The following is a 24,597-nucleotide window of genomic DNA, read 5'->3' as shown; positions in this document are numbered from 1 at the left end:
GAGGTCAGGAGCAACTCATCAATTACTTGTTTTAGATTGTATTTCTTTCCTGTTAATGAAGAAGGGGATGAAGTAAAACCTCTTTATTGAAAGTGCTCAGGAATGTACACTCAGAAACACCCCTTAGTCCAATTGAAATACAAATTCACCACTTTTCTTTACTTCTATTTCTCTTCAATAAACAAGATTTTCAGTGTGTCATATTTAAAAAAAAAAACCAAAGTATTATTTACAAAGTATACAAAACTGCATCACCCCATCCAATCACATTCCAGAATGAAAGCATTGTCCATGAGTCCTCAGAGCCACCTGTCTGTGGGCTCTTGTCCTGACTCCAGAGTGTCTACTGGACGCGGTACTTGTAGAACCAGCAGAGGCCCTTGGTGAAGTTCCATCCCAGGGAGAGAGAGAGGATGTAGAGGAGAACTAGCAGGGCGAAGGGGTAGAGCAGAACCACTGTGTTCTGCAGTTGGGGCAATGCTGAGGAGGGACAGCGAGAGAGGAACTGGAGTAAATATACAGTTGGTAGACCTAACCATTGTTAGAGGGTCTGATGGTTTCACCCCCAGTGAACTATCCCTTTAAGGGTGAATAAAACCACGGAACAAATATATAAAATGTGAAGCATCCGCTTGTCGTTTCCACTCACTACCAAATATGGCAGTGAGAGGAAGCGGCAGATAGCCTAGTGGTTAAGAGCATTGGGCCAGTAACCGAAAGGGTCCTGGTTTGAATCCCTGAGCCGATTAGGTGGGGGAAATCTGTCTATGCCCTTGAGCAAGGCACTTAACCCTGATTGCCCCTGTAATCGCTGTGGATAATAGCGTCTGCTAAATGAAATGTAAAAGGAAGCTCAGTGGCCAGCAGAGGAAGGATGACTGGCATTCTGCACGTTTTGAAATATTTGATCTCAATACAGTTTTCTGTTCCCAAAACTAGAATCTGTTATGAACAGAGTGGACTAAGTCTTGTAGACTTTGCCAAAGTTGTAAAACATCACATTGTTTAGAAGGAGTGCAAAGGCGAATTGAGTTATAGCACATGGGCACTCAACAGAGAAGGTGTTCTCTAACGGAAATATGCAGATGCATGCTAGAACGGGCCAATAGGATCTCGCTGGCTCGTGCTTGGTTCTACCCACCTCCTTGCATGTTCAGCCCACTATGACTCATTTGTTCCCATTGGAAACGACAGGCTGTGGTCTATCTTGGTTAAGTTATTAAAAAAATCTTTGATAACTTAAAGGGGCCTCACCGTTGTATCCCAGGAATGTAATGTATAGATAGTAGCCGATGGCTGTCAGCCACAGACTGTTCCCTACCAAGTACCCCAGGAACCAGTCTGAGTTTATCACTACGATATCTGAAACACAGCAGAGATCAGACAGCGTTACAACAAATAACACCTTAACATGTTAGAAATGTGTAATAACATGTCTGCACTCACGGTTTATAAAGAAGAGCTGTAGGAAGTGCAGGATGACAAGCAGGGGGTAGAAGGCATTGAGATGCACATCGAATGCGTAGCCCCACTCTACATCATAGTCCTTACTGGGCGGCTTCAGCAGGTACTTATTGGTGATGAACCTGGGGATACAGCAGACAGGAAAGGGCCTTTAGAGCAGGGGGAAGGACCAGCATTTAAACATTTGCACAGCCCGAAGGCAAACCTCTAGACTGTATCTGAAGGGACCAGATAGACATACACACAATATGATGCTCCATCTGGCCTCAAGCTTCCAGCCATTCCATTCACCTTACGTCCATCTAGCTCTTTCTGTAAATCTCTACTCACCACATGAGTGTGGAGATGAGCAGGCCCACGCCGATGCAGTCTATGAACACCACCCACAGCAACAGCTTCAGAGTCTCCACAAAGCCCATGTCCAGCACCAGCCCAAAGCCCACTGTGGACACTACACACAGAGGACGAGAGACAGGTGTCACAGCCACAGGATAAAAGCATAAAGATGATATTGTAATTTGTAATATTTGTTATTTATTAGGATCCCCATTAGCTGCTGGAAAACCATCTGCTATGTGGACCCCATCACCATTCCTGGGGTCCACATGAAACATGACATAATGCATAGTACAGAACATTATTAGTAAAGGACTGAAATACATACATTTACAACATCACACATAGCCTACATATCAGTACATACAATATATTGGTCTAATATATAGTAGTACAGTGCAAATTACAATACAATATCAAATAGCTGTCTCTCTTCACAGTCCCCTTTGTGCAGTAAGGTGTGCTATGATCTGTTTTTTTAAACTGGTTTTATTTCTAGCTTGAGTTACCTGTGGTGGCAGAGTTCCATGTAGTCATGGCTCTATTTAATACTGTTTCCCAGCCTCTGATCTGGACCTGGGGACTATGAAGAGACCTCTGGTTGAATGTCTTGTGTTGTACCGGTTAGTGTCTGAACTGTGTACCAACTGCTTGAACAGACAGTTTGGTACCTTCATCACATCAATATCTCACACAAAGACCAATAGTGATGCAGTCAATCTCTCCTCAACTTTGAGAAAGGAGAGACTGACATGCATGTTACTGACACTTTCCCTCCATGTACATTAAGTGAGATACGTGCTGCTTTGTTCTGGACCAACTGCAATTTTACCCATGTCCTCCTTTGACCACACAACTGGGCAGTAGTCCAGGTGCGGCAAAACTAGGGCCTGTAGGAACTGTCTGGACAACAGATGTCAAAAAGGCTGAGCAATGCCCTATCACGGACAAACCTCTTCCCATTTAAGCAACCATTGAGTCTATATGTTTTGACCATGACAGCTTGCTATCTAGGGTGACACCCAGCAGTTTAGTCTCCTCAGCTTGCTCAATAGCCACATTATTCAATAATAGATCTAAACGAGGTTTAGCATTGAGCGAGTGATTTGTCCCAAAAATGATGCTTTTCGGTTGTGATATTTAGCACCAGCATGTTGCTAGTTACCTGTTGTAAAACTGACTGGAGCTCTGTGTCTCATTTATTTTACTGTATAAGTCTAACAAAAACGGCTCCCACAATCGTCTTACTATCAATTTCTTTCAGTCATTTGTCAGACTCTATGTCTCTGATCTGTTTTAATCACATGTGAGATGAGACCAAGTCAATGGAAAGAGGGTCCCATAACCAGGCATTAATACTCCAAATGATACATTCGTTCCTGTTTGATTGCTGGTTACATCCGATACAGATAGCCTTATTGCATCCTATTTTGAGTTGGTTAATGATTTCTGTTGCTGCTTCATTTCTAATCAAAGCTTTAATATGATGCTTTAAAGGTGCTTTGCTTTTTGTTGGTTGTGCATATTTATACTTTCTCTAAATTGAAAAAAGTTATTCTAGTAGTCAAACTATTGCTACACAGTTCCCACTCCTTGTTTTTAGAAAGCACACTTGTTCAGAAAGGGCAGGTGATTGTTATAGATCGACTGCTGTGAAAAACACCCAAGATACTGACCACAGAGCCAGATGCTGAGTAACACCAGGAAGGCAGGGTCGTCTCTGGCCCACTGGTCCTTGGTCTGCTTCCTGTAATGGAAGTTACGATAGACTCTCTGTGGGGAGGTGAACAGGTAGAGCATCTGCCACACAGCAAACTCAAAGTCCATGGCTTTGAAGTGCAGCAGCCTCCTCAGGTATTTGTAGCGCTTGGCGCCCGCTGTGTGGCGTGCCGCATCGCGGGCGCTCAGGCTTCCGTTCTGCGGCGAGGTGGTCGGCAACATAGTGCTGGGAAACACAGAAAGCATCACGATGACCAAATCAGAGCCATAGATAAACAGAATTTGATTTACAGTGGAGGTGCAGTCTTCCCTTTCTCCCTGCATAGGCCTCACCTGGTGACACATGTTACGAACCGGCTCAGAGTTCGTAACAAAAGGGAGACAACGTGGAGACAAAGGGTAACAAAAATATATATTTATTAAATAAAGCAACTAAGTAGGTAACAATGGCATGTGTAATCAGTAATCAGTAGTGTAAGTGAGTGTGTTGCATACTTGAATGTAATAAGGCAGAGTGTTGAAAGGTGCCAAAGCAAATAACCCCAAAAAAACCACAAAACTACACAACCAAAATCAACAAGGTGTCTGTGGGGAGAGAGTCTCCTCAATGACTGTGGAAGAGGTCCATTTATCCTGGGAAACACCCGAGCCCAGGTGTTTCCCATTTATCTGACGACCCTTCCAACTCCGCCCACCGGCCTCCTAATAAAGAAACAAGAACAAGAGAGAATACGGCAGACAGAGTGGGAGGGTCGTCACACCCCCCCCCCATAAAACCGGGGACCAACAAGGGCCCCGGAACAACGTACCAGCCTCTGCGTCCCAAATTTACACAGGCCTCTGCGTCCCAAATTGACACAGGCCTCTGCGCTCCAAATTTACGAGAGGTTACATGTTCACCTTCCACTTGCCCCAGCCAACCTCCTTCTCCCCAGACCTCAGCAACCTTTGTGTACAGGAAGCAACTTTTAAGAGGAAAGAAGAAAACGAGACCAGGAGGGAACAGACAGGAACGACAGAACACGACAACACCAAACAACGGTCAGTCACATAAATATTCAGGAACAGGGCGCACGAGAGAGCGCATCAGCAATCACGTTATCAGTTCCCCGGATATGCCTCACATCGAGATGGAAGGATTGTAAAAATAAACACCATCTCATTATCCTCTGATTGGGACACATCATGGACCTGAAAAAGGTGAGAGGGTTATGGTCGGTGTAGACCACAATAGGTACTACCCCCGACCCAACATACACTTCAAAGTGTTGTAGCGCCCAAATGAGTGCTAGCGCTTCTTTTTCAATGACCGAGTAGTTCAACTGATAACGGTTAAATTTTTTGGAAAAGAAACTAACAGGCCTCTCAACCCCAGACACATCTGCTTGCAGCAAAACTGCACCTGCCCCCACATGACTAGCATCCACCTGCAAGGTAAATGACAAATCCACACGAGGAGCAGCCAGCACCGGAGTTGAGGTAAGCAACCTCTTTGCATCTTCAAAAGCCTGTTGACAATGAGAAGACAATACGTAAACAGCCTTAGCTTTCAACAATTCTGTCAAGGGAGCGACCACAGTAGAAAAGTTCCTACAAAATCCACGGTAGTAACCAATCATTCCCAAGAAACGCATAAGTTCCTTTTTTGTAGTTGGTGGTGGAAAAGCATCAATAGCTACCACTTTAGCCCGAACCGGACGCACTTCACCCTGCCCAACCACCTTTCCAAGGTATGTAACAGTTGCCTGAGCAAACTCACATTTAGCCAAATTGATCGTGAGGTGACCTGCAGCCAGCCGCTCAAACAAGGCTTGAATACGAGACAGATGTTCCTCCCAGGTATCTGCATATATCACTACATCGTCCAGATAAACAGCGCACCCGGCCAGCCCTGCAACAACCCTGTTCATAAGTCGCTGAAAAGTGGCAGGTGCATTACGCAGGCCAAAACTCATAACCGAATACGAGTACAGACCAGAGGGTGTAATAAAGGCAGAGATTTCACGTGCCCTACTCGTTAGGGGCACCTGCCAATAGCCCTTTAACAGGTCAAATTTGCTCACAAACTTAGCTGCTCCGACTTTATCTACGCAGTCCTCCATTCGAGGAAGAGGAAATGAATCTGGCTTAGTGACAGCACTTACCTTACGGTAGTCCGTACAAAATCTGTTTGTTCCATCCGGTTTACTGACCAATATACAGGGAGAAGCCCAACTGGAGAAAGAAGGCTCTGCTATCTTACTCTCCAGCATGTACCTGACCTCAGCATCCAGACAACGCAGTTTCTCTGCAGAAACTCTATAGAACCGCTGACGAATAGGGTCAGCATCTCCAATGTCAATATCATGCTCTATCAAGTTTGTACGTGTTGGTATATCAGAAAACAACTCTGGAAATTTCCGAATCAGATCAACCATCTCTTTTCGCTCATCAACAGGTAGATGAGTAAGAAGGTTGTCCAAAATATCCAGTGTCTCTGAATTTTTCAATCTACCTTGCAATATGCAATCGTCGGGACCAGGAACATCTTCCTCATCATGCACAGACCTAGCATGAGAAGAACCAAAGGATGTAACGGTATCAGCCAAAAGAACAGGTTTACCGTCCTCTTTAGACTCCCACTGTTCAGTCTCCGTTGAACGTGCATAATAGGGTTTTAACAAATTTACATGGCACAGTTGGTGTGCTTTTCTCCGTTCTGGAGTGGCAACTAGATAATTCTGCTCAGTGTACTGGCGCACCACTGTATATGGACCTTGAAACTTGGCTTGAAAAGGAGAACCAATAATTGGCAGCAGAGCAAGAACCTGGTCACCTGGACTAAAGTGACGAGGCTCAGTTCGACGATCAAATATGCCCTTCATCCTTTCCTGTGAAGATGATAGCTTTTCTTTCGCCATTTCACCAGCGGCATACAAGCGTCGCCGGAAATCACACACATACGATAACAAGGACTGAGGAGGCTCGGGAGCCTTCCAATCATCCTGGAGAACAGATAAAAGTCCACGCACCCTATGTCCAAACACAAGGTCATTTGGACTGAAACCTGTGCTCTCCTGTGAAACCTCCCTAGCGGCTAACAGTAACCAAGGCAACCCCTCCTCCCAATCCTTATCCATCTCAGTACAATAAGCTCTCAGCAAAGACTTAAGTGTTTGATGGAAACGTTCCAGTGCTCCTTGACTTTGTGCATGATAGGCGCTAGACAAATTGTGTTTAATATGGAGCTGTTGGAGAACCTGACCAAAGAGATTAGAGGTGAAATTTGATCCTTGATCACTCTGAATGACCTTAGGGATTCCAAACAGTGAGAAAAACTGAGTCAAAGCTTTTAACACAGACTTAGTCGTGATAGACCGGAGAGGATAGGCAGCAGGAAACCTAGTGGTCTGACACATCACAGTCAACAAATAATTACTACCTTTTTTAGAACGAGGCAGAGGACCAACACAATCAATAATCAGGTACTCAAAAGGTTGGCTGAGTACCGGAATAGGAAACAGTGGTACCGGCTTAATAGCTTGATTAGGTTTACCAGTTAATTGACAGGTGTGACAAGTTTTGATAAAATCAGAAACATCTCTCTTCAACCCAGGCCAAAAGAAATGTCTTAATATGCGATTGTAGGTTTTCCTCACGCCCATATGTCCAGCAACGTCATTGTGAGAAGTGGTCAAAACCAACTCACGAAGCTTAACTGGTACAACAACCTGACTAATCGCCTCCCCCAGAAAACAACTACCATGAGACATCCACTTTCTCATCAGGACATCCTCTAGGAGAAAATATCCATGTGCGACATCTCCCAACTGTTCCACAGGCACAATTTGGTCACGCAACTTCTCTAATGTGGGGTCAGTTCGTTGCGCATCGATTAGATCGGAGCGGGGTACAGGTAACGGGATAACGGGGAAAACAGTGAGAGATGTTTTTGGGGTATTCTCATTTACCGACGCAGTAACTAGGTCGCCATGGATCATAGAACGCGTCACTGCACACGCTGAGAACACCTCTGGGAAACTCTGCGCACTCTCATCAGGAATCCCTACAATTGACGGTGTAGTGGAAACCACTGGAGATGGAGACACAACAGGCCACACACGCTCACCAGCCAAGTTATTCCCAAGGATAACGTCAATACCCTCAATAGGCAATGAAGGACGCACCCCCACAACAACCTCACCTTTCACCAGTCCACAATCCAACATTAGTCTATGCAATGGAACTGACAGAGTGTTCAAACCTATTCCCCTAATTAGCACGCTATTCCCTGAATCAGTCTCAACAGAGAAGGGTAACAGAGATTCCAACACAAATGATTCAGAGGCACCTGTGTCTCTTAGGATCTTCACTGGCACTAGGTTCTTACTTCCTAACAGAGACACAAAACCCTCCGTAATGAAAGGTAAATAGTCTGGATCAATATGGACTTTCACCTGCCCCTGGGCATGAGACAATGTGTCAGAAGTGAACTGATGTGAAACAGGCGCAGCTAGCGCCGTAGGCTTAGATTTAACAAAAGTACCTGTACTGAACCTATCCCTAGACCTACGAACCGGACATTCGTTTTTCCAATGTCCTGAGCCTAGACAGTAGTGACACTCTTGACCAAAGTCAGTTTTACCATAGGAGTCAGGCTCAACCCTAGTTGAATAAAACTCTGCCCGTGAACCAGTGTATCTCGGTGAGCGAGGTCCAAATCTCTCCGAACGTCTCCACTCACTCCGAATACGGGGCTCTACAAAAATAGTTTTGTGAGTCAAAACATATTCGTCTGCCAAAACCGCAGCTTCAGCGACAGTTTTAACTTTCCGTTCGTTAATGTACGTGGCTATACGATCAGGGACTGTGTCCTTAAATTGCTCTAACATAATCAGCTCACACAGCCCTTGGAAAGTCATAACTGCAGAAGCGGAACACCAGCGATTAAACTGTGAAGATAATTGTCGCACAAACTCAACATGAGTTTGTTTATCATCCCTTTTTAAAGTTCTAAATCGTTGGCGGTAAGCCTCAGGAACCAATTCGTAAATCTGTAACACCGCCGTTTTAACCTTATCATAACTGACACTGTCGGCTACACTAAGAGCTGAATATGCTTGCTGCGCTTTACCAGTCAGCACACACTGCAACATTAAAGCGCGATCAGAATCAGGCCAACTTCTAGCGTTAGCAACACGCTCAAACAATGAAAAGAATGTCTCAGGATCCCTTTCATTAAACTGAGGCAACAACCATAAATTCCCAACAATGTCAAATGTGTCCGAGGCATGACCAACAGAGGAACGATTCCTAAGTAAATCTGCGTCACCTTCCCAGAGCAAACTCTCTCCTGAGAGCTTTCCTTCCCTAACCAACTCTAGTCGCTCTTGTTGCAGCTTGATTTTAGCACGCTCGATATCCTGTTTAAATTCCAATTCCTTTTCATTTTTCAACCGATCAGCGCGCTCCATATCCTGTTTAAATTCCAATTCCTTTTCATATTTTAACTGATCAGCAGCCAATTCCTTTTCATATTTTACACGATCTGCACGCTCCATATCCTGTTTAAATTCCAATTCCTTTTCATATTTTAACTGATCAGCAGCCAATTCCTTTTCATATTTTACACGATCTGCACGCTCCATATCCTGTTTAAATTCCAATTCCTTTTCATATTTTAACTGATTAGCAGCCAATTCCTTTTCATATTTTACACGATCGTGCTCTTGCTGTAACAGAAGCAGCTCTTTCTGCTGTTCAAAAAGAAGATTACTAGAACTAACCGATGGAGCGGTAATTGTGACATATCGGGGAGACGGCGAGTCCTCAGCAGAGGCTGCCCCAGTGGTAACGTCAAGAATACCACTCCATCAGATTGGCCTTCAATATTAACCTAATAGAATTTTTTAGACGTTTATCACTAATTTCAATTTTGTAGTGTTCAGCAACCTTCAACAGCTGTTCTTTAGTACATAAGTCTAACAGTTCCTCTGATGGAAAGCGAATGAACTCGTCTACATTAGACGCCATAGTCAGAGAGAGAGAAAAAAAAAATTCTCACTCAACCCCTCTGAGCACCCCAAACCACAACAAGAGAACTAACAATCACACTGGCACCACAGAAAAGAGATGAGATATGGAGCTTCCCCAAAACCTACAATAACTCAACCCTAGTCTTCATGCAGATTTGCGGTGGGTAATTATGCACTGTAGCCCGCTGGCGAGGAAGTAACCCCCCAGCACGCTGGTAGATTCCACCAAGCCACGGATGTGCACCCGAGACAACTGCTCAGTCCACAGACACCACACAAAAATAACAAACATTAAGAATGCCCAACATATTCCAAAATGAAACATGTCGCTAAACCTATCAGGGGAAAAAGGCTATAGCTCCAGGTAGTAAGTTTCACTACCCTATCCAAATCTCCCACCGAGGTACACAGCTGATTGTACTCACCTCCAACACAGCACACAAACAAAACCAACAAAGGCAACCAGTACTGAGCACCAAACTCAAACTAACAAAATATACAAACAAAGTACCTACGGAATTTAACATACCTCCACGTTTTCTCCCAAACACAATCCGTTCAAAATCCCGGATGAGCCCCCACTTGTTACGAACCGGCTCAGAGTTCGTAACAAAAGGGAGACAACGTGGAGACAAAGGGTAACAAAAATATATATTTATTAAATAAAGCAACTAAGTAGGTAACAATGGCATGTGTAATCAGTAATCAGTAGTGTAAGTGAGTGTGTTGCATACTTGAATGTAATAAGGCAGAGTGTTGAAAGGTGCCAAAGCAAATAACCCAAAAAAAACCACAAAACTACACAACCAAAATCAACAAGGTGTCTGTGGGGAGAGAGTCTCCTCAATGACTGTGGAAGAGGTCCATTTATCCTGGGAAACACCCGAGCCCAGGTGTTTCCCATTTATCTGACGACCCTTCCAACTCCGCCCACCGGCCTCCTAATAAAGAAACAAGAACAAGAGAGAATACGGCAGACAGAGTGGGAGGGTCGTCACACACAGTACTCTCAACTTATGTCAACATCCAAGAACCTGCACAAGATTGACTTTTACCATGAAATTACATTAAGTCATTGCAACAGTCACATTGATTGTTTCCTAAATGACCTTGTCCATCCTGCCAGTCTGTCTGCGGTAGTTTAGTTTAGACATCTTACTAGCTATCTGATATGTCTGTAACACAGACTCTCCAGAAGTCACGACAGATAGTGTGATATACTGTGCTCAGATCTTTGTTGACATGCCAGGCTAACAGACTAGCAGTAGCTAGCTAGATGGCTCTTGAAAACGAACGTCAGCTGGCAAACTGTGGTTTTCCCTGCCAACAATATTATTTAAACTAAAGTAATTTGTGTCAAAAGACAAACGTTAGACTAAACAAAGTAGCTAGCTATGGCTAGTTGACGTTAGGTCCGTAGCATAGACCCTTTGATGGAATTGGCTGGCCTTAGTAGCACGTTAGCCAAGACTACAACTGAATGTATGGTTTAGTTGCAGATTGAGATAAGAATGTTGGATAAACGTACCTACTGAACCTCCTATTTTGAGAAGAAAGTTCCTTTTCCTCAGTAAAAAAATAGCTCTTCCTGACAACTGAACACGTAGAAACTTCCGGTAAGTGACCAAGAGGCGCTTCGACGATGCATCTTGGGAATTGTAGTCAGAAAGAAATTAAACAAGCTTTGTTGTAGTACAATCTATCATAACATCACCACTCCCCTCTGACATAGCCAAAATAAAAGTATGGATATGGATTTTTGCATGTGTTTTTAAATGAAACGGACAGTATAATTAATATGCGTGTGAAAGCAGTATAGCATAGGTGATTGAGTGTTTATTAGTCACATGTACAGGGTTGCAGGTGTGAGTGAAAATCTTCAGCTTCAAGCTCCAACATGCAGGAAATGTCAATGGGCGGAGTAACGGGGGGCGGGGCGAATGTCCATAGGTGGAGTAGCAGGGGGGAGGGGGGAGCGGGGTGCAGGTAGCTGACTAGTGGGTGTCTATTCAGCAGTCTGGTGGTCTGAGGGTAGAAACTATTGGCCAGTCTTTCAGTTTTTGCCATGATTCTCCTGTACTGCCCACTTCTGAGTGATTGAAGCAGGGAGAACAGGGCATGCTTGGGTGGCTGGGGTCCCTGATGATCTTCTTGGCATTTCTGCTACACCTGTTCTTGTAAACTCAGCAAAAAAAGAAACGTCCCTTTTTCAGGACCCTGTCTTTCAAAGATAATTCGTAAAAATCCAATAACTTCACAGATCTTCATTGTAAAGGGTTTTAACACTGTTTCCCATGCTTGTTCGATGAACCATAAACAATTAATGAACATGCACCTGTGGAACGGTCGTTAAGACACTAACACCTTACAGACGGTAGGCAATTAAGGTCACAGTTATGAAAACGTAGGATACTAAAGAGGCCTTTCTACTGACTCTGAAAAACACCAAAAGAAAGATGGCCAGGGTCCCTGCTCATCTGCGTGAACGTGCTTAGGCATGCTTCAAGGAGTCATGAGGACTGCAGATGTGGCCAGGGCAATAAATTGCAATGTCCGTACTGTGAAACGCCTAAGACAGCGCTACAGGGAGACAGGACGGGCAGCTGATCGTCCTCGCAGTGGCAGACCACATGTAACAACACCTGCACAGGATCGGTACATCCGAACATCACACCTGCGGGACAGGTACAGGATGGCAACAACAACTGCCCGAGTTACACCAGGACTGCACAATCCCTCCATCAGTGCTCAGACTGTCCGCAATAGGCTAAGAGAGGCTGGACTATGGGCACAAACCCACCATCGCTGGACCAGACAGGACTGGCAAAAAGTGCTCTTCACTGATGAGTCGCGGTTTTGTTTCACCAGGGGTGATGGTCGGATTCACGTTTAGCGTCAAAGGAATGAACGTTACACCGAGGCCTGTACTCTGGAGCGGGATCGATTTGGAGGGTCCATCATGGTCTGGGGCGGTGCGTCACAGCATCATCAGACTGAGCTTGTTGTCATTGCAGGCAATCTCAACGCTGTACTTTACAGGGAAGACATCCTCCTCCCTCATGTGGTACCCTTCCTGCAGGCTCATACTGACATGACCCTCTGGCATGAAAATGCCACCAGCCATACTGCTCGTTCTGTGCATGACTTCCTGTTGGATTGGACCTGTTGGATTGGAGGGTGAGGGCCATTCCCCCCAGAAATGTCCGGGAACTTGCAGGTGCCTTGGTGGAACAGTGGGGTAACATCTCACAGCAAGAACGGGCAAATCTGGTGCAGTCCATGAGGAGGAGATGCACTGCAGTACTTAATGCAGCTGGTGGCCACACCAGATACTGACTGTTACTTTTGATTTTGACCCCCACTTTGTTCAGGGACACATTATTCCATTTCTGTTAGTCACGTCTGTAGAACTTGTTCAGTTTATGTCTCAGTTGTTGAATCTTGTTATGTTCATACAAATATTTACACGTTAATTTTGCTGAAAATAAACGCAGTTGACAGGGAGAGGAAGTTTCTTATTTTGCTTAATTTAGGTGCTCTGTAGAGCATACAGTGTGCACCCAATGGTGCATTCGGCTGCACGTATCAACCTATGAAGAGTCTTGCGGTCCGCGGCGGTGGAGTTGCCATACCAGGCTGTGATGCAGCCCGACAGTATGCTCTCGATGGTGCTTCTGTAGAACACAGTGAGGGCCCTCGGGGACAGGCCGGATTTCTTCAGAACTTCTGAAGTTGAAGAATCTCTGTCGTGCCTTCTTCACTATGGTGTTCATGTGGTTAGACCATTTCAGATTCTCTGAGATGTGTACGCCAAGGAATTTGAAGTTATTGACCATTTCCACAGTGGCCCCATTGATGAGGCAGCCCCATTGTGGTTGATAATAGCTTATTGATGGTTGATTGAGCCCACACAATTCAAACTAGTCAGAATATAATTTACAGTATATTTATTCCAGACAACAGGGATCTAGCAGGGAGTGATATGTCAAAAGCAGTGAAAAAACTGAAGCGGAGTTTGAACCAGCAACTAACAAGAGTATGCCCTCTTGTGTCATAAAAGTCCAGACCTCTTGGTTTAGTGTTGTTATATACAGTAGCTTAGCATCAGTCTGGCCAACGTGAAATATACGTATTTTTTCAAATGTAATGGTTAGAGGAGTAAGGCACAGTAATGGGAAAGGGGTTTTAAACTCATACTCTGAATCCAGTAGGTTCAAATAATACAGTCAGCAACAAATCATTATTTTATTTCAGTCTTCTTCTTACTCTCTTTAGGAACCCCTTTACCTACACACACACACACACACACACACACACACACACACACACACACACACACACACACACACACACAGACACCCACGTGCATTTCTCTTAGTCCATAGTCTTGTCACTCCAGGCCAGAGATTTCCTCTTGGCAAGTTCCATCCAGGTTGGCTGACCCCGGTGTGACAATGATGATGACGATGAAGAAGCTATCTCAGGCTTTGCGATGTGAATCTCAGTTTGACCATTGCTAGATTCCTCCTAAGATAAAATACAGAGATGACATATTACTAACTGAAGTGACCACATTACATGAAGACTTACTCTGATTGAGTCAGTTGTTTTTCCTCACCACGTGAACTGATCAGGAAAAACGTCTGACCCTGATGGGGTCACAGTCAAATATTTACCATAGTCCCAGTCGGGAGCCCTCTTTCTGTCCATTTCTCCACAGGCATCTTCTCCGCTCTTTTCAGAGACGTGGAGGATCTCTCAGACGCTCCTCGTAGAGTTGGTCTGGTTGGCATGTGAGGTTGGGAGGACGGTTGTGTCAGCTGTTGAGCTGTTCCTTGTGGTGTCGGTTGTGATGCTGTTTGTGTGTTAGGCTGATCTGACGGCAATGTTTTGAGTTTAGCTGTCAGTTGCATTCCCCGTAGGATTGGTCTACCGCTTGGTATTGGTGGAGATGGTGGTTGTACCACTGCGGGTGATGTTTGTTTTTGCGAGGCTGTTTTTGTGCTTGGCTGTGATTGTGATGGAGGTTGTGTTGATGGCTGAGCTGTTGGTTGTAATCTAGGCTGTGGGGCTGGGGTTGGAGCTGGCCGTGGTGATGGGGTGTACTGGGGCGTTGTTGTCCCCCCTGTCCCCCCTGTCCCAGGCTCTGTCTCTGGACTGAGATGCTGTTGGAGACTCCTGGTCTTTTCCCGGGCCATGGACATCCAGACAGGCTCCGATCCAGCTGACCCATTAGACCCAGGGGTCTCAGCCCCTCTTGGGAGCCCCAGAGCAGGTCTGGAGGATGGGCCTTTGTCTGAGGAACAATGGGTGACATTATTGAAATCAAATCAAACTTTATTTAAAGTATTTAAAAGATACTGTGGTGTTTGACGACTGGAGTTGTGAATCCATTATTTAATCAGATCATCTTAATTTATTCTGTGGTTCATTTGGTTTGGTCGATATTGGCAATATTATGATTTAGGTGAAACAGAGAAACATCTTATTACAAACAGTGCCCCCTGTAATTATTTGGACAGTGAAGCATGTTTTCTTCTTTTGGCACTATACTCCAAAAGTTTGGATTTGAAATCAAACAATGACTATGAGGTTAAAGTACAGACTGCGAGCTTTAATTTGAGGGTATTTTCATCCATATTGGGTGAACCGTTTAGAGATTACAGCAGTTTTTGTACATATTCCCCCATTTTAGGTGAGCAAAAGTATTGGGACAAATTCACTTATGTGTATTAAAGTAGTAAAAAGTTAAGTATTTGGTCCCATATTCATAGCACACAATGACTACATCAAGCTTGTGACTACACATTTGTACATTTTCTGTTTGTTTTGGTTGTGTTTCAGATTATTTTGTGCCCAATAGAAATGAATGGTAAATAATGAATTGTGTCATTTTGGAGTCACTTTTATTGTAAATAAGAATAGAATATGTTTCTAAACACTCCTTCATGAATGTGGATGCTACCATGACTATGGATAATGCTGAATGAATCGTCAATAATGATGAGTGAATAAGTTACAGATGCACAAATATCATACCACCAAAAATATTTATGGTGAGAGGTTAGCATGTCTTGGGGGTATGATATGTGTGCATCTGTAACTTTCTTACTTATTCACGATTAATTCAGGATTATCCATAGTCATGGTAGCATCCACATTCATGAAGAAGTGTTTAGAAACATATTCTATTCTTATTTACAATAAAGTGGCTCAAGAATGACACAATACATTATTTACCATTCAATTCCATTGGGCACAAAATAATCTGAAACACAACCAAAATAAACAGCAAATGTATGCATCCAGCAAATTTGTAGAGTCACAAAATGTATGTAGTCATTGAATGCTAGGAATATGGGACCAAATACTAAACGTTTTACTACTTTAATAAACATATAAGTGAATTTGTCCCAAAATGGGAGGACTATGAACAAAAAGTGCTGTAATTTCTAAATTGTTCACCTGTAATAGATGAAAATACCCTGAAATTAAAGCTGAAAGTCTGCACTTTGACCTCATAATCATTGAATCATTTCAAATCCAAACTTTTGGAGTATAGAGCCAAAGGAAGAAAAAAATGCTTCACTGTCCCAATAATTACAAAGGGCACGTATTATTATACAGATCTGGATCCAGTTTTGATTGGAGGGGAAATTGCCCACTCTGATTCAGAAGTGCTCATTATACTGTAACTACTATTGTATGATTATTAGAGAAGTGTTCAGTGGTTCAGTAGATATATGTTACCTGGGTCTAAAAAGGCATCTACTTCCAGGTCAGTATCATCATCATCTAGGATAGAACCAAGACAGTCCCTACAGGTGAGTACATGCTATTGAAACAAGTCCCTCAGTAGACTGACATAGCTGCAACCGTGTGAGCTGGAACACCTGTTAGTGCAAAGTTAGTTAGTGCATAGTCCAAGTTAATAGTTATTCAATATAGACGCAGCGATATGACGTAGATTCAGAAAGTAAACAGCATAGTGGGTCAATTTCCGCAACAACTCAGAGCGTTGAACGCGAGGCTCAACATTGCCGCTAAACTATCGACGATGTTCCAGAGAACATACGTACCTTGGTTCTCGTTGATTCTGTTTCTGTCAGGGGTGTATGACGGGGTGCAGTCAGACACTTGTGACGGGCCCTTCCTCAAAGCCTTATTTGCCAAGTCACCCCTGACCTTTGAACTTGTGCCAATTTCGCCTTTGACTGGTTCTGCAGTTGTTGAGACAATATGACACTTAACCCTGAATTCTTGGTCCCTTTCCAAGCGATACTTCAGAGACTGAGAAGTGGTGCGCAGCTTCACTCCGAAAGCACTCTTCCTCTCCTGCTCCTTCTCCTCATTTCCCTCGCTCGCATCCCTTTTCTCTCCTCCCTTCAGTCCTGTCTCCTCCACTACTTCTACCTCTGTTTGTACTTTTCTCTCCTGAGGCGAGGGTTGTGGTTGGTTTTCCTTCAGGTCTTTAAATGTGGCCTGCTCTGGTTTTACCTCTTGCCTTCTGACAGACTCCTGATGAGGGTTCTTGGCCACCAAACCCTCCCCTCCTTTTCCTTCTGCATTCGTCTCCTTGTTTCTCGTCCCTGTGTGGGCACTGCCAGTGGCGCTCTTGGAAAGCTGTCTCGAGGAGGAGGTGGAGAAACGGTTTGCTCTCGGCAGTGTGTCTTCATGGCCAGTAGGTGGCCCTGTCGTCCTCTGCACCAGGTCCAATTTGGAGGTTTCTTCATTAACACCCGACAGTGGGACTGCTGTAGTCTCGCTGACAGACTCTCTCTCAGAAGCAGGTCTCTGTGTTTGTCTTATAACGCGAGGGGCAGGGGTAGGTAGAGCAGAGTGGTGTGTAGAGCTGCTGGTGTCTGCTAGGCTCACACCCTGTGTGTTTCTGCTCAACCTGTCTCCCCTGTTAGAGGTGGCTGTCATATTCTCTTCTGGCTTCTCTTTTGAGGGCAGTTGATTTGTAGTGGAAGTGACATTATCTGATCCATAGACAGGGCTGAAAGGCCTGGAGAGGGTCTTTTCAGATGTAGACCCAGGCCCACTTCCCTGGTCTGAATTATCCTGGATGAGAGTTCTTGGGCGTTTGACCCGGATAGGTTCCGGGGGCTTCTGTGGCTCCTCCACTGCTGCTGAAGGGGGAGTGGGCAGGCTCGGGGTCTTCAGGATGGAGGTCTTGGTCATGGGTTCTGGTAGAGGAGAGGTCATAGCCTGTCCCTCTGTCTCAGAGGACTCTTGTCTCTGTAATACATCTTTCTGACCACCAGGGGGTACTGACTGCCAGGGCTTCTCCTCAGAGTCTTTTGGAGATGAAGAGAACGGTCGCTCCCTCTCCTCCTCTTCCTCTCTGTCCTCGTCCTCCGTTCCATCCTGCTCTTCCTCCCTCTCAGACAGGGGCTGGTCTGGGTCCAGGTCACTCAGGCTCTCTGAGCCAAGTCGGCTTGCTCTCTAGTAATGACACAGACAAGATAAACAGCCCGTTAAACCATGGTCTTATATTTACACTGTAATCAAGATATTAGAGATTGAAATGCTGCCCAGTACCCACTATGTGGTGTTTTGATGTTACACTATACAGTGAGAGCTTACCAGGGGACCTTTCCTTCCCTTGGCGCTGGCCCTCTGGTTCCTGGGTTTGACAGACATGCGGTGACGGGCAGCAGAGCTGTCCAGGCTAGGAGTGTACTGGGCTGGGCTGGTGAAGTCCACTGCAGGGGAGGGCTCTGGATCACAGGGGGAAGCAGGGTTCGGGGATAGAGAACGGGAGGAGGGCTGGGAGAGGCACTGAGGAGAACGTAGAAAAGCACATTAACAACTGAAATGGACCCAACAAACATGTTTTCGGTGAATGTTGTTAGGATGATCAGTATGTGAATGTGGGATGTGGTGTAATGCAGACAGGAAGTTGCATCACCTGCTCCTCCTCCTCACTTCCTGTCCCTGCTAAACTCAGAGAGCTATGGTGCCTGTGAGTGTCAGGGAACTGGGGATGGAATGGAGGGAAAGGTGTCAATCAGTCAGTCACACAAGGTGGTGGAAGAGTAATGAAGAATGATGATGATAATGATAATGATAATGGTGATGATTACATTGTGTTTTGTTTGCAAATGTACCAACAGACTCTACTGACTACAGCAAGGTTTGTTCTCTAAAAATAGATGTTATCTCAATGAGACTATCCTGGATAAATACAAGTTAGATCAATTGTATCTATGTGTGTGCAGTATATGTGATCAGCCCCATTCACCTTGTAGGAAGGCCCCTGTGCTGTTCTGTCATGGAACAAGATCTCTGGCGGGATCTGGGGTAAACCATCATCCTCAGAGGTGGCTCCGGAATCTTCTATTCTCTTTCCAGGGATCAGCAAGGGGGGAGGGCCCAGACACATGTTCTGCCGCTGCAGTTTCAGCTGCCCAATCAGAAACAGTGCATGTGTGATGAGCACACTCCGGGACCAATCACAACAGTAGATTAGACTATAATGACCCTCCCACCTACGGATTCACCTGCAGTTCTCGTATCCTGCCGTGTACGTTCTCCTGAGACAGAACCCTCGTCGGCTCAGAGGAGCTCTGTGATTGGTCAGCCAGGAAGATGCTGTCATGTGACAGAGCTCTGGACCCCAGTGTATTTGGACCGCCCCTGTAAGTGACACAGGTCAAAAATATGTTTACTACATACATACAGTATTTCCCAGTGGACATGCTACTTAAACATGATAACTTGATCAACTTGATATGCTACTATTTCCAGTGAGTGAAAGAGGTCAGACGCTTACAAACAGTCATCCTCTGAGTCGTCGTCCCCCGGAGCTACGACATCAGCAGTGACATCACTGGCGGACTGGCTCTGCTTCATCAGTCCTTCAGTCTCCTTCCTCTTCAGACGGCCAAACAGACGACTCTTCAGCAGCTTGAACCGAGACTTCTTCCTCCCTGAAACCACCAGAAAGTTACTGTCCTACATTTGGTTTGTTTGCTGAGTCAGACATGAGACTTTTTGCTGTGAAGTTCATTCCTGTTTGCATTGCATAATGTACTGTGTATGAATGGTGTGCTGGGAATGAATGATTTGCTAGCTACGTATGTCTGTTTACATTGGTGTAGGCATGTCAATCATTTAAAAAGAAAGAAGACAGGTGTTCTACCTGTAAGCTCTTCTCCTGAGTCCTCCACTTCCCCAGCGTTAGTATCCATGACAGGAGACTGGAGTTAGCTGCTCTTACCTAGGAAGAGAGACAGGGCAAGACAAAAACCATTCAACAACATCGTATTTAGCAACGCCAGAGGGTTGTGTTTGAACAATGGCTATTCCAGTGGCATTCAGGAGCCAGTAGACTGCAGGTTACAGCTCACCTCTATCACACCACTCCCTCCCTGGACAAAGTGTGCTTTCAGGACTGGCCTTAGACTTACTGCCTGAGTATTGGTACTGTACACACACTGCCAAATATACCTCTCTATACCCCCTTGGCGATGTGGGTTGGAGTCCTGTCTCAGCCACCCTCTGTCTATGCCCCTCTGGCGATGTGGGTTCGAGCCCTGTCTCAGCCACTCTCTGTCTATGCTCTTACTAGCTGTCTCCCTCTACATTTCCTGCACTACTGTCAAAAATACTAAAAACCATTAAATACATTGTCTGTCAACAGATTTTGGAGTTGTCGTATTTGAATAACATGTATTTATTTATTTAATATTTAATAATAGCACATTTGATTATCCAGCCGACATACCAGTAAATTACTTTGTCTTTCCAGAGACAAAGACCCTTCATTGATAATAAATAGTTTCACACTCTTTTCCTTGAACGAGCTGATAACACCTCTAAACAAAGGCAACGTTTATGAAACCTAACAAACCTGATAAATGGTCTACTTTTTATCAGGCGTTAGATATTAGCTTTGCTATTGTCATTGTTCTAGCTATTTATAGTTAACAAATCAGCGCTTTTCATTTGATGTAACATTTTCTCAAGTCAAGTTTGCCAGTTCAGCAGTTCCAATTAGTTTCAACAGTTTTTCTCTTTCAGCAGATATTATGGAGCGTTTGATGTGAACAAGCGGACCAGACGAGGCGTTCAGCTCCTGTGTTGACTCTGTGCCTGGACCTGAATAGGAGTTGCCTAGCAGTCCACTGATGACGTGACGTGACATTAAATAACAAGGAGACAAAGTAAAGACGACCTGAGTTCCCCTTTCCCAATACAGCAACCCAGTCTAATACAGCAACCCAGTCTAATACAGCAACCCAGTCTAATACAACAACCCTGTCTAATACAGCAACCCTGTCTAATACAACAACCCTGTCTAATACAGCAACCCAGTCTAACACAGCAACCCAGTCTAATACAGCAACCCTGTCTAATACAGCAGCCCAGTCTAATACAGCAACCCTGTCTAATACAGCAACCTAGTCTAATACAGCAACCCAGTCTAATACAACAACCCTGTCTAATACAGCAACCCAGTCTAATACAGCAACCCAGTCTAATACAACAACCCTGTCTAATACAGCAACCCTGTCTAATACAGCAACCCTGTCTAATACAGCAACCCTGTCGATTACAGCAACCCTGTCTAATACAGCAACCCAGTCTAATACAGCAACCCTGTCTAATACAACAACCATGTCTAATACAGCAACCCTGTCTAATACAGCAACCCAGTCTAATACAGCAACCCTTTCTAATACAGAAACCCTGTCTAATACAGCAACCCTTTCTAATACAGAAACCCTGTCTAATACAGCAACCCTGTCTAATACAACAACCATGTCTAATACAGCAACCCTGTCTAATACAGCAACCCAGTCTAATACAGCAACCCAGTCTAATACAGCAACCCAGTCTAATACAGCAACCCTGTCTAATACAACAACCCTGTCTAATACAGCAACCCTGTCTAATACAGCAACCCAGTCTAATACAGCAACCCAGTCTAATACAGCAACCAATTCTAATATAGAAACCCTGTCTAATACAACAACCCAGTCTAATACAGCAACCCTGTCTAATACAGCAACCCAGTCTAATACAGCAACCCTGTCTAATACAGCAACCCTGTCTAATACAACAACCCTTTCTAATACAGAAACCCAGTCTAATACAGTAATCCTGCTCTCCATCTAGCTGTCAACTGGAACATAATCTCCCTGCAGAGTAGAAGACTAAAGGTCTGTGCAGCTCACTGAGCAACCCAACTACTGAACCACACTCAGCAACCAGGCCTTGAACCCTGGTGCCCAGCAGAATGGATAACTGCAGAGAACAAGCCCAACAATAGGGAATACTGTCTCTGGTGAAATCCTATCCTGCAGCTACAGGATATTACTGAAGCTGGCTGGCCAGTCCTGATCCAGCTGGCTACAAACAGCACAGTACAGATGCCATATCTTAATTTAATTTCCACTTTAAAATGTCAGTCTCGATTTGCCCTAATGATAAATGTATCAACCCCTACAAAACCCCTACAAAACATGTCCATTAATTATAATCCACATAACAATTCACATTTCCTGTTGCTGCAGGATTATGTTCAGGCTGTTTTAACTGGCTCAAATTAAGATACGGCATCTGTATACTACGTATGCACTCTGTGGTAGAAGAGCCTTTAAGAGCTATAGAGTTCAGCTAACTATCCTCCTTGTTGGCACCAAATGTTCCATGATTAAAACATTCTAATTTGCATTGTAACCAGAAGTGTCAATGTCTCAGGTGTAACTTTTAGTGTCAACATGGTGTCTATTGCGATTCTAAATCAAGCCAAGAGACTGTATATGATGGCTGGCTATCCATGGCTCTGTCTCTGTGGATCTGGCGAGGATAAGCCTGTGTATTACTGTTTAATGAGATGATGAACTTGTGTAACCTTTTAGACCTCACACACACACACCTGCGGCTGCGACACCTCAGGTGCTCGAGTGCCTGTAGTGACGTCAGCTTGGTTCCCCCCAAGGCTGTAACGGAACCCCACAGCTGAGCTACTGTATAGATAAGAGGAAGCCATCTACTTTTTACAGCGCCACGCATACAATAAAACAATCTGATTAAATGCTTCCGGAGTGTAAATGAATCGGGCCATTTGAATAGAAATAGGTTTCAGCTGTAAGCAATGAGTGAATTATTAACTGGAAATGGCTGTGAAATACACCTGAATGTCTAAAGAACAATAAACAAAGAAATACATAGTTATGTAAATAATTTAAAATGTTCAAAGTATAGAAGATCTTAACATCGTATGACCTGCTTACCACAGGAGGCTGGTGGCACCTTACCTGGGGAGGACGAGATTGTGGTAATGGCTGGAGGGGAATGGGTGCAACGGTATCAAATACACCAAACACATGGTTTCTATGTGTTTGATACCATTCCATTTGCTCCATTCCAGCCATTATTATGAGCCGTCCTCCCCTCAGCAGCCCCCACTGCTGCTTACTTACCATGTAAGTAAACAGAAACCAGGTAACCTACATGGTCCCTCCCTGGAAAAAGCCTCTAAAAAGGAAGTGTGACTGATAAGTCCTACGTAACAGCACTGCACAATGAGAGCCAAGGGACTCCTCAGTGAGCCAAACAACACAAGCCCAGGGGACCTGACCCTTTCAGCAAGTCTCCACACACCACAGCAGTGCAGTGAACACATGGAATATTACCTGTTGATAATGGAGGGACTAAGGTAGAGAGCTACCCCCTATAATCTAGTATCTCTGGGTACTGGACTAAAGAAATATGAACCAGAACTCTATGGTTTTGTGCTCTCCCTTTAATAAAGGTATTTTAACCAAACAGCCATTATGAAATCTGATTGTCCAGTGAATGATCAGCGATTACTCTGATCCTGTTCACAACCAGCATGATGCTTTATATACAGAGCAGTGTTGTTTACCAAAGGCAGTTTTATTAGATGACAATGAAGGATAACTTAGGAAAGACAAACACTGTATTGGCAATCCTCCTTCTTGCAGGATGAGTGCATGGTGGGTTTTTACAGAAACAGGTTGAAGCCTCTCTGTAGGCTTCTGTTTTGGCAGTGGAGTAATCACATGGAATCTGGAGTTTTCAAAACCATAGCACGTCCTCTTTTACCTGGAAAAAACCTCCCGAGATCATAACGCTTGTTATTGTTTAGGTCGTCAGACACCATTTGATTCTTATCAGTTAATCCCATTTAGGAATGCAGAACTCGTGCTCAACACACTGTAGTTCAAAGTTCAAAGGTTATGGAACAAGAAACAGTTGAAATACTGTACAACAGCATGGAAGATCACATGTTGCAAATGTCAATGATCCTTTTTATCAACAGATACAACTGTTTGTAGGTGATTTCTAGTTCATTTACAGTAAGAGTCAAGTTCAGCCGGGTGGATTTGTCTTACCCTGTTACTGGAGAACAGCTGCTTCTTCCTCTCTCTCTTTCTCTGTTTTCTCTTTCTCTCCAAGGGGAGGATGTGTCCTTCCACGCATACTAGTCCTCAGCCACCTTACTCCACCGCCATCTGCAAATGAAGGGAACGAGAGAAGGAGAGGTGATAGGAGAGAGGTGATAGGACAGAAAGGGAGAGAGGGAGTGGAGAGAGAGAGAGAGTGGCGCTGCAAGGGTAGTGTTCATAGGATCAGTGACAGGAGTGAGAAAGCTGTCTTAAATGAGCTGTGTACAGAGAACAAATGTGTTATGTTGTCCTGCATCATTTATCCCCCTATACCTTTTAGGGTCTTCAGCAAATGTCTAAACTTAAAGACATTTCCTAACTACTCCCATTCAAAAGTATTTAAATGTCTGCATGCAGTTACGTATCTCAGTATGTGTTCATAAAGAGTTAATAATTAGAGTGAATGAGTAACTTTTCTGATAAGTTGTAATTAGTGACCCGTTGTAGGCATTGGGTCTACCTTATAGCCTCCTGGGCTTACCAGGTTTCTATAGGCTTGAAAGACAAGACCCTACAAACAGTGATGTTTTCACCCCTCTGTGTACTTTACTGTTTAATCCTGTGCTCTGTGTGTTATCTAACATTATTCTGACTACTCCAATTCAAGTACACTGTTACCTGAGTGAAACATTAGCCCC

At 44.4% G+C, this 24,597-nt stretch overlaps 2 protein-coding genes across 4 annotated transcripts; both read right to left on the bottom strand.

Moving 5' to 3' along the window:
- Nucleotides 1–68: 68 nt before the first annotated feature.
- On the bottom strand, nucleotides 69–11,191 carry LOC115179136 (protein unc-50 homolog). Its single transcript, XM_029740419.1, has 6 exons — nucleotides 11,062–11,191; nucleotides 3,477–3,745; nucleotides 1,795–1,915; nucleotides 1,447–1,586; nucleotides 1,255–1,362; nucleotides 69–480 (listed from the first exon to the last, which is right to left on the bottom strand). The coding sequence occupies exons 2-6, from the start codon at nucleotides 3,739–3,741 to the stop codon at nucleotides 344–346; spliced, it is 771 nt and encodes a 256-aa protein (XP_029596279.1). The 5' UTR covers nucleotides 3,742–3,745; nucleotides 11,062–11,191; the 3' UTR covers nucleotides 69–343.
- A 2,274-nt stretch (nucleotides 11,192–13,465) lies between these two features.
- LOC115179440 (uncharacterized protein KIAA1211-like) lies at nucleotides 13,466–24,073 on the bottom strand. Of its 3 annotated transcripts, none has more exons than XM_029740969.1 (11): nucleotides 23,906–24,073; nucleotides 19,681–19,758; nucleotides 19,312–19,468; nucleotides 19,040–19,175; nucleotides 18,781–18,942; nucleotides 18,448–18,516; nucleotides 18,123–18,317; nucleotides 16,613–17,981; nucleotides 16,284–16,328; nucleotides 14,210–14,829; nucleotides 13,466–14,060 (listed from the first exon to the last, which is right to left on the bottom strand). In XM_029740969.1, the coding sequence occupies exons 2-11, from the start codon at nucleotides 19,727–19,729 to the stop codon at nucleotides 13,908–13,910; spliced, it is 2,955 nt and encodes a 984-aa protein (XP_029596829.1). In that variant the 5' UTR covers nucleotides 19,730–19,758; nucleotides 23,906–24,073; the 3' UTR covers nucleotides 13,466–13,907. The 3 variants fall into 3 exon arrangements, 2 of the variants coding, with proteins under 2 accessions (XP_029596829.1, XP_029596830.1); XM_029740970.1 differs by lacking the exon at nucleotides 23,906–24,073 and adding an exon at nucleotides 22,423–22,595; XR_003872894.1 differs by lacking the exon at nucleotides 13,466–14,060 and having other exon boundaries at nucleotides 14,730–14,829; nucleotides 16,284–16,426.
- Nucleotides 24,074–24,597: the final 524 nt, after the last annotated feature.

The sequence above is a fragment of the Salmo trutta genome, chromosome 39 (genome assembly GCF_901001165.1).
Source record: "Salmo trutta chromosome 39, fSalTru1.1, whole genome shotgun sequence".
NCBI lineage: Eukaryota > Metazoa > Chordata > Actinopteri > Salmoniformes > Salmonidae > Salmo > Salmo trutta.
This window is presented reverse-complemented; position numbering and strand designations above follow the sequence as displayed.

Coding starts and splice junctions, on each gene's coding strand:
- LOC115179136 (XM_029740419.1), bottom strand. CDS start 3,741: ATGTTGCCGACCACCTCGCCGCAGAACGGAAGCCTGAGCGCCCGCGAT. Junction 1,363..1,446: donor ACAGCTCTTCTTTATAAACC/GTGAGTGCAGAC, acceptor GCTGTGTTTCAG/ATATCGTAGTGATAAACTCA. Junction 481..1,254: donor TACATTCCTGGGATACAACG/GTGAGGCCCCTT, acceptor GTCCCTCCTCAG/CATTGCCCCAACTGCAGAAC.
- LOC115179440 (XM_029740969.1), bottom strand. CDS start 19,729: ATGGATACTAACGCTGGGGAAGTGGAGGACTCAGGAGAAGAGCTTACA. Junction 18,943..19,039: donor GCAGGATACGAGAACTGCAG/GTGAATCCGTAG, acceptor CTGATTGGGCAG/CTGAAACTGCAGCGGCAGAA. Junction 14,830..16,283: donor AGATGCCTTTTTAGACCCAG/GTAACATATATC, acceptor ATTGTTCCTCAG/ACAAAGGCCCATCCTCCAGA.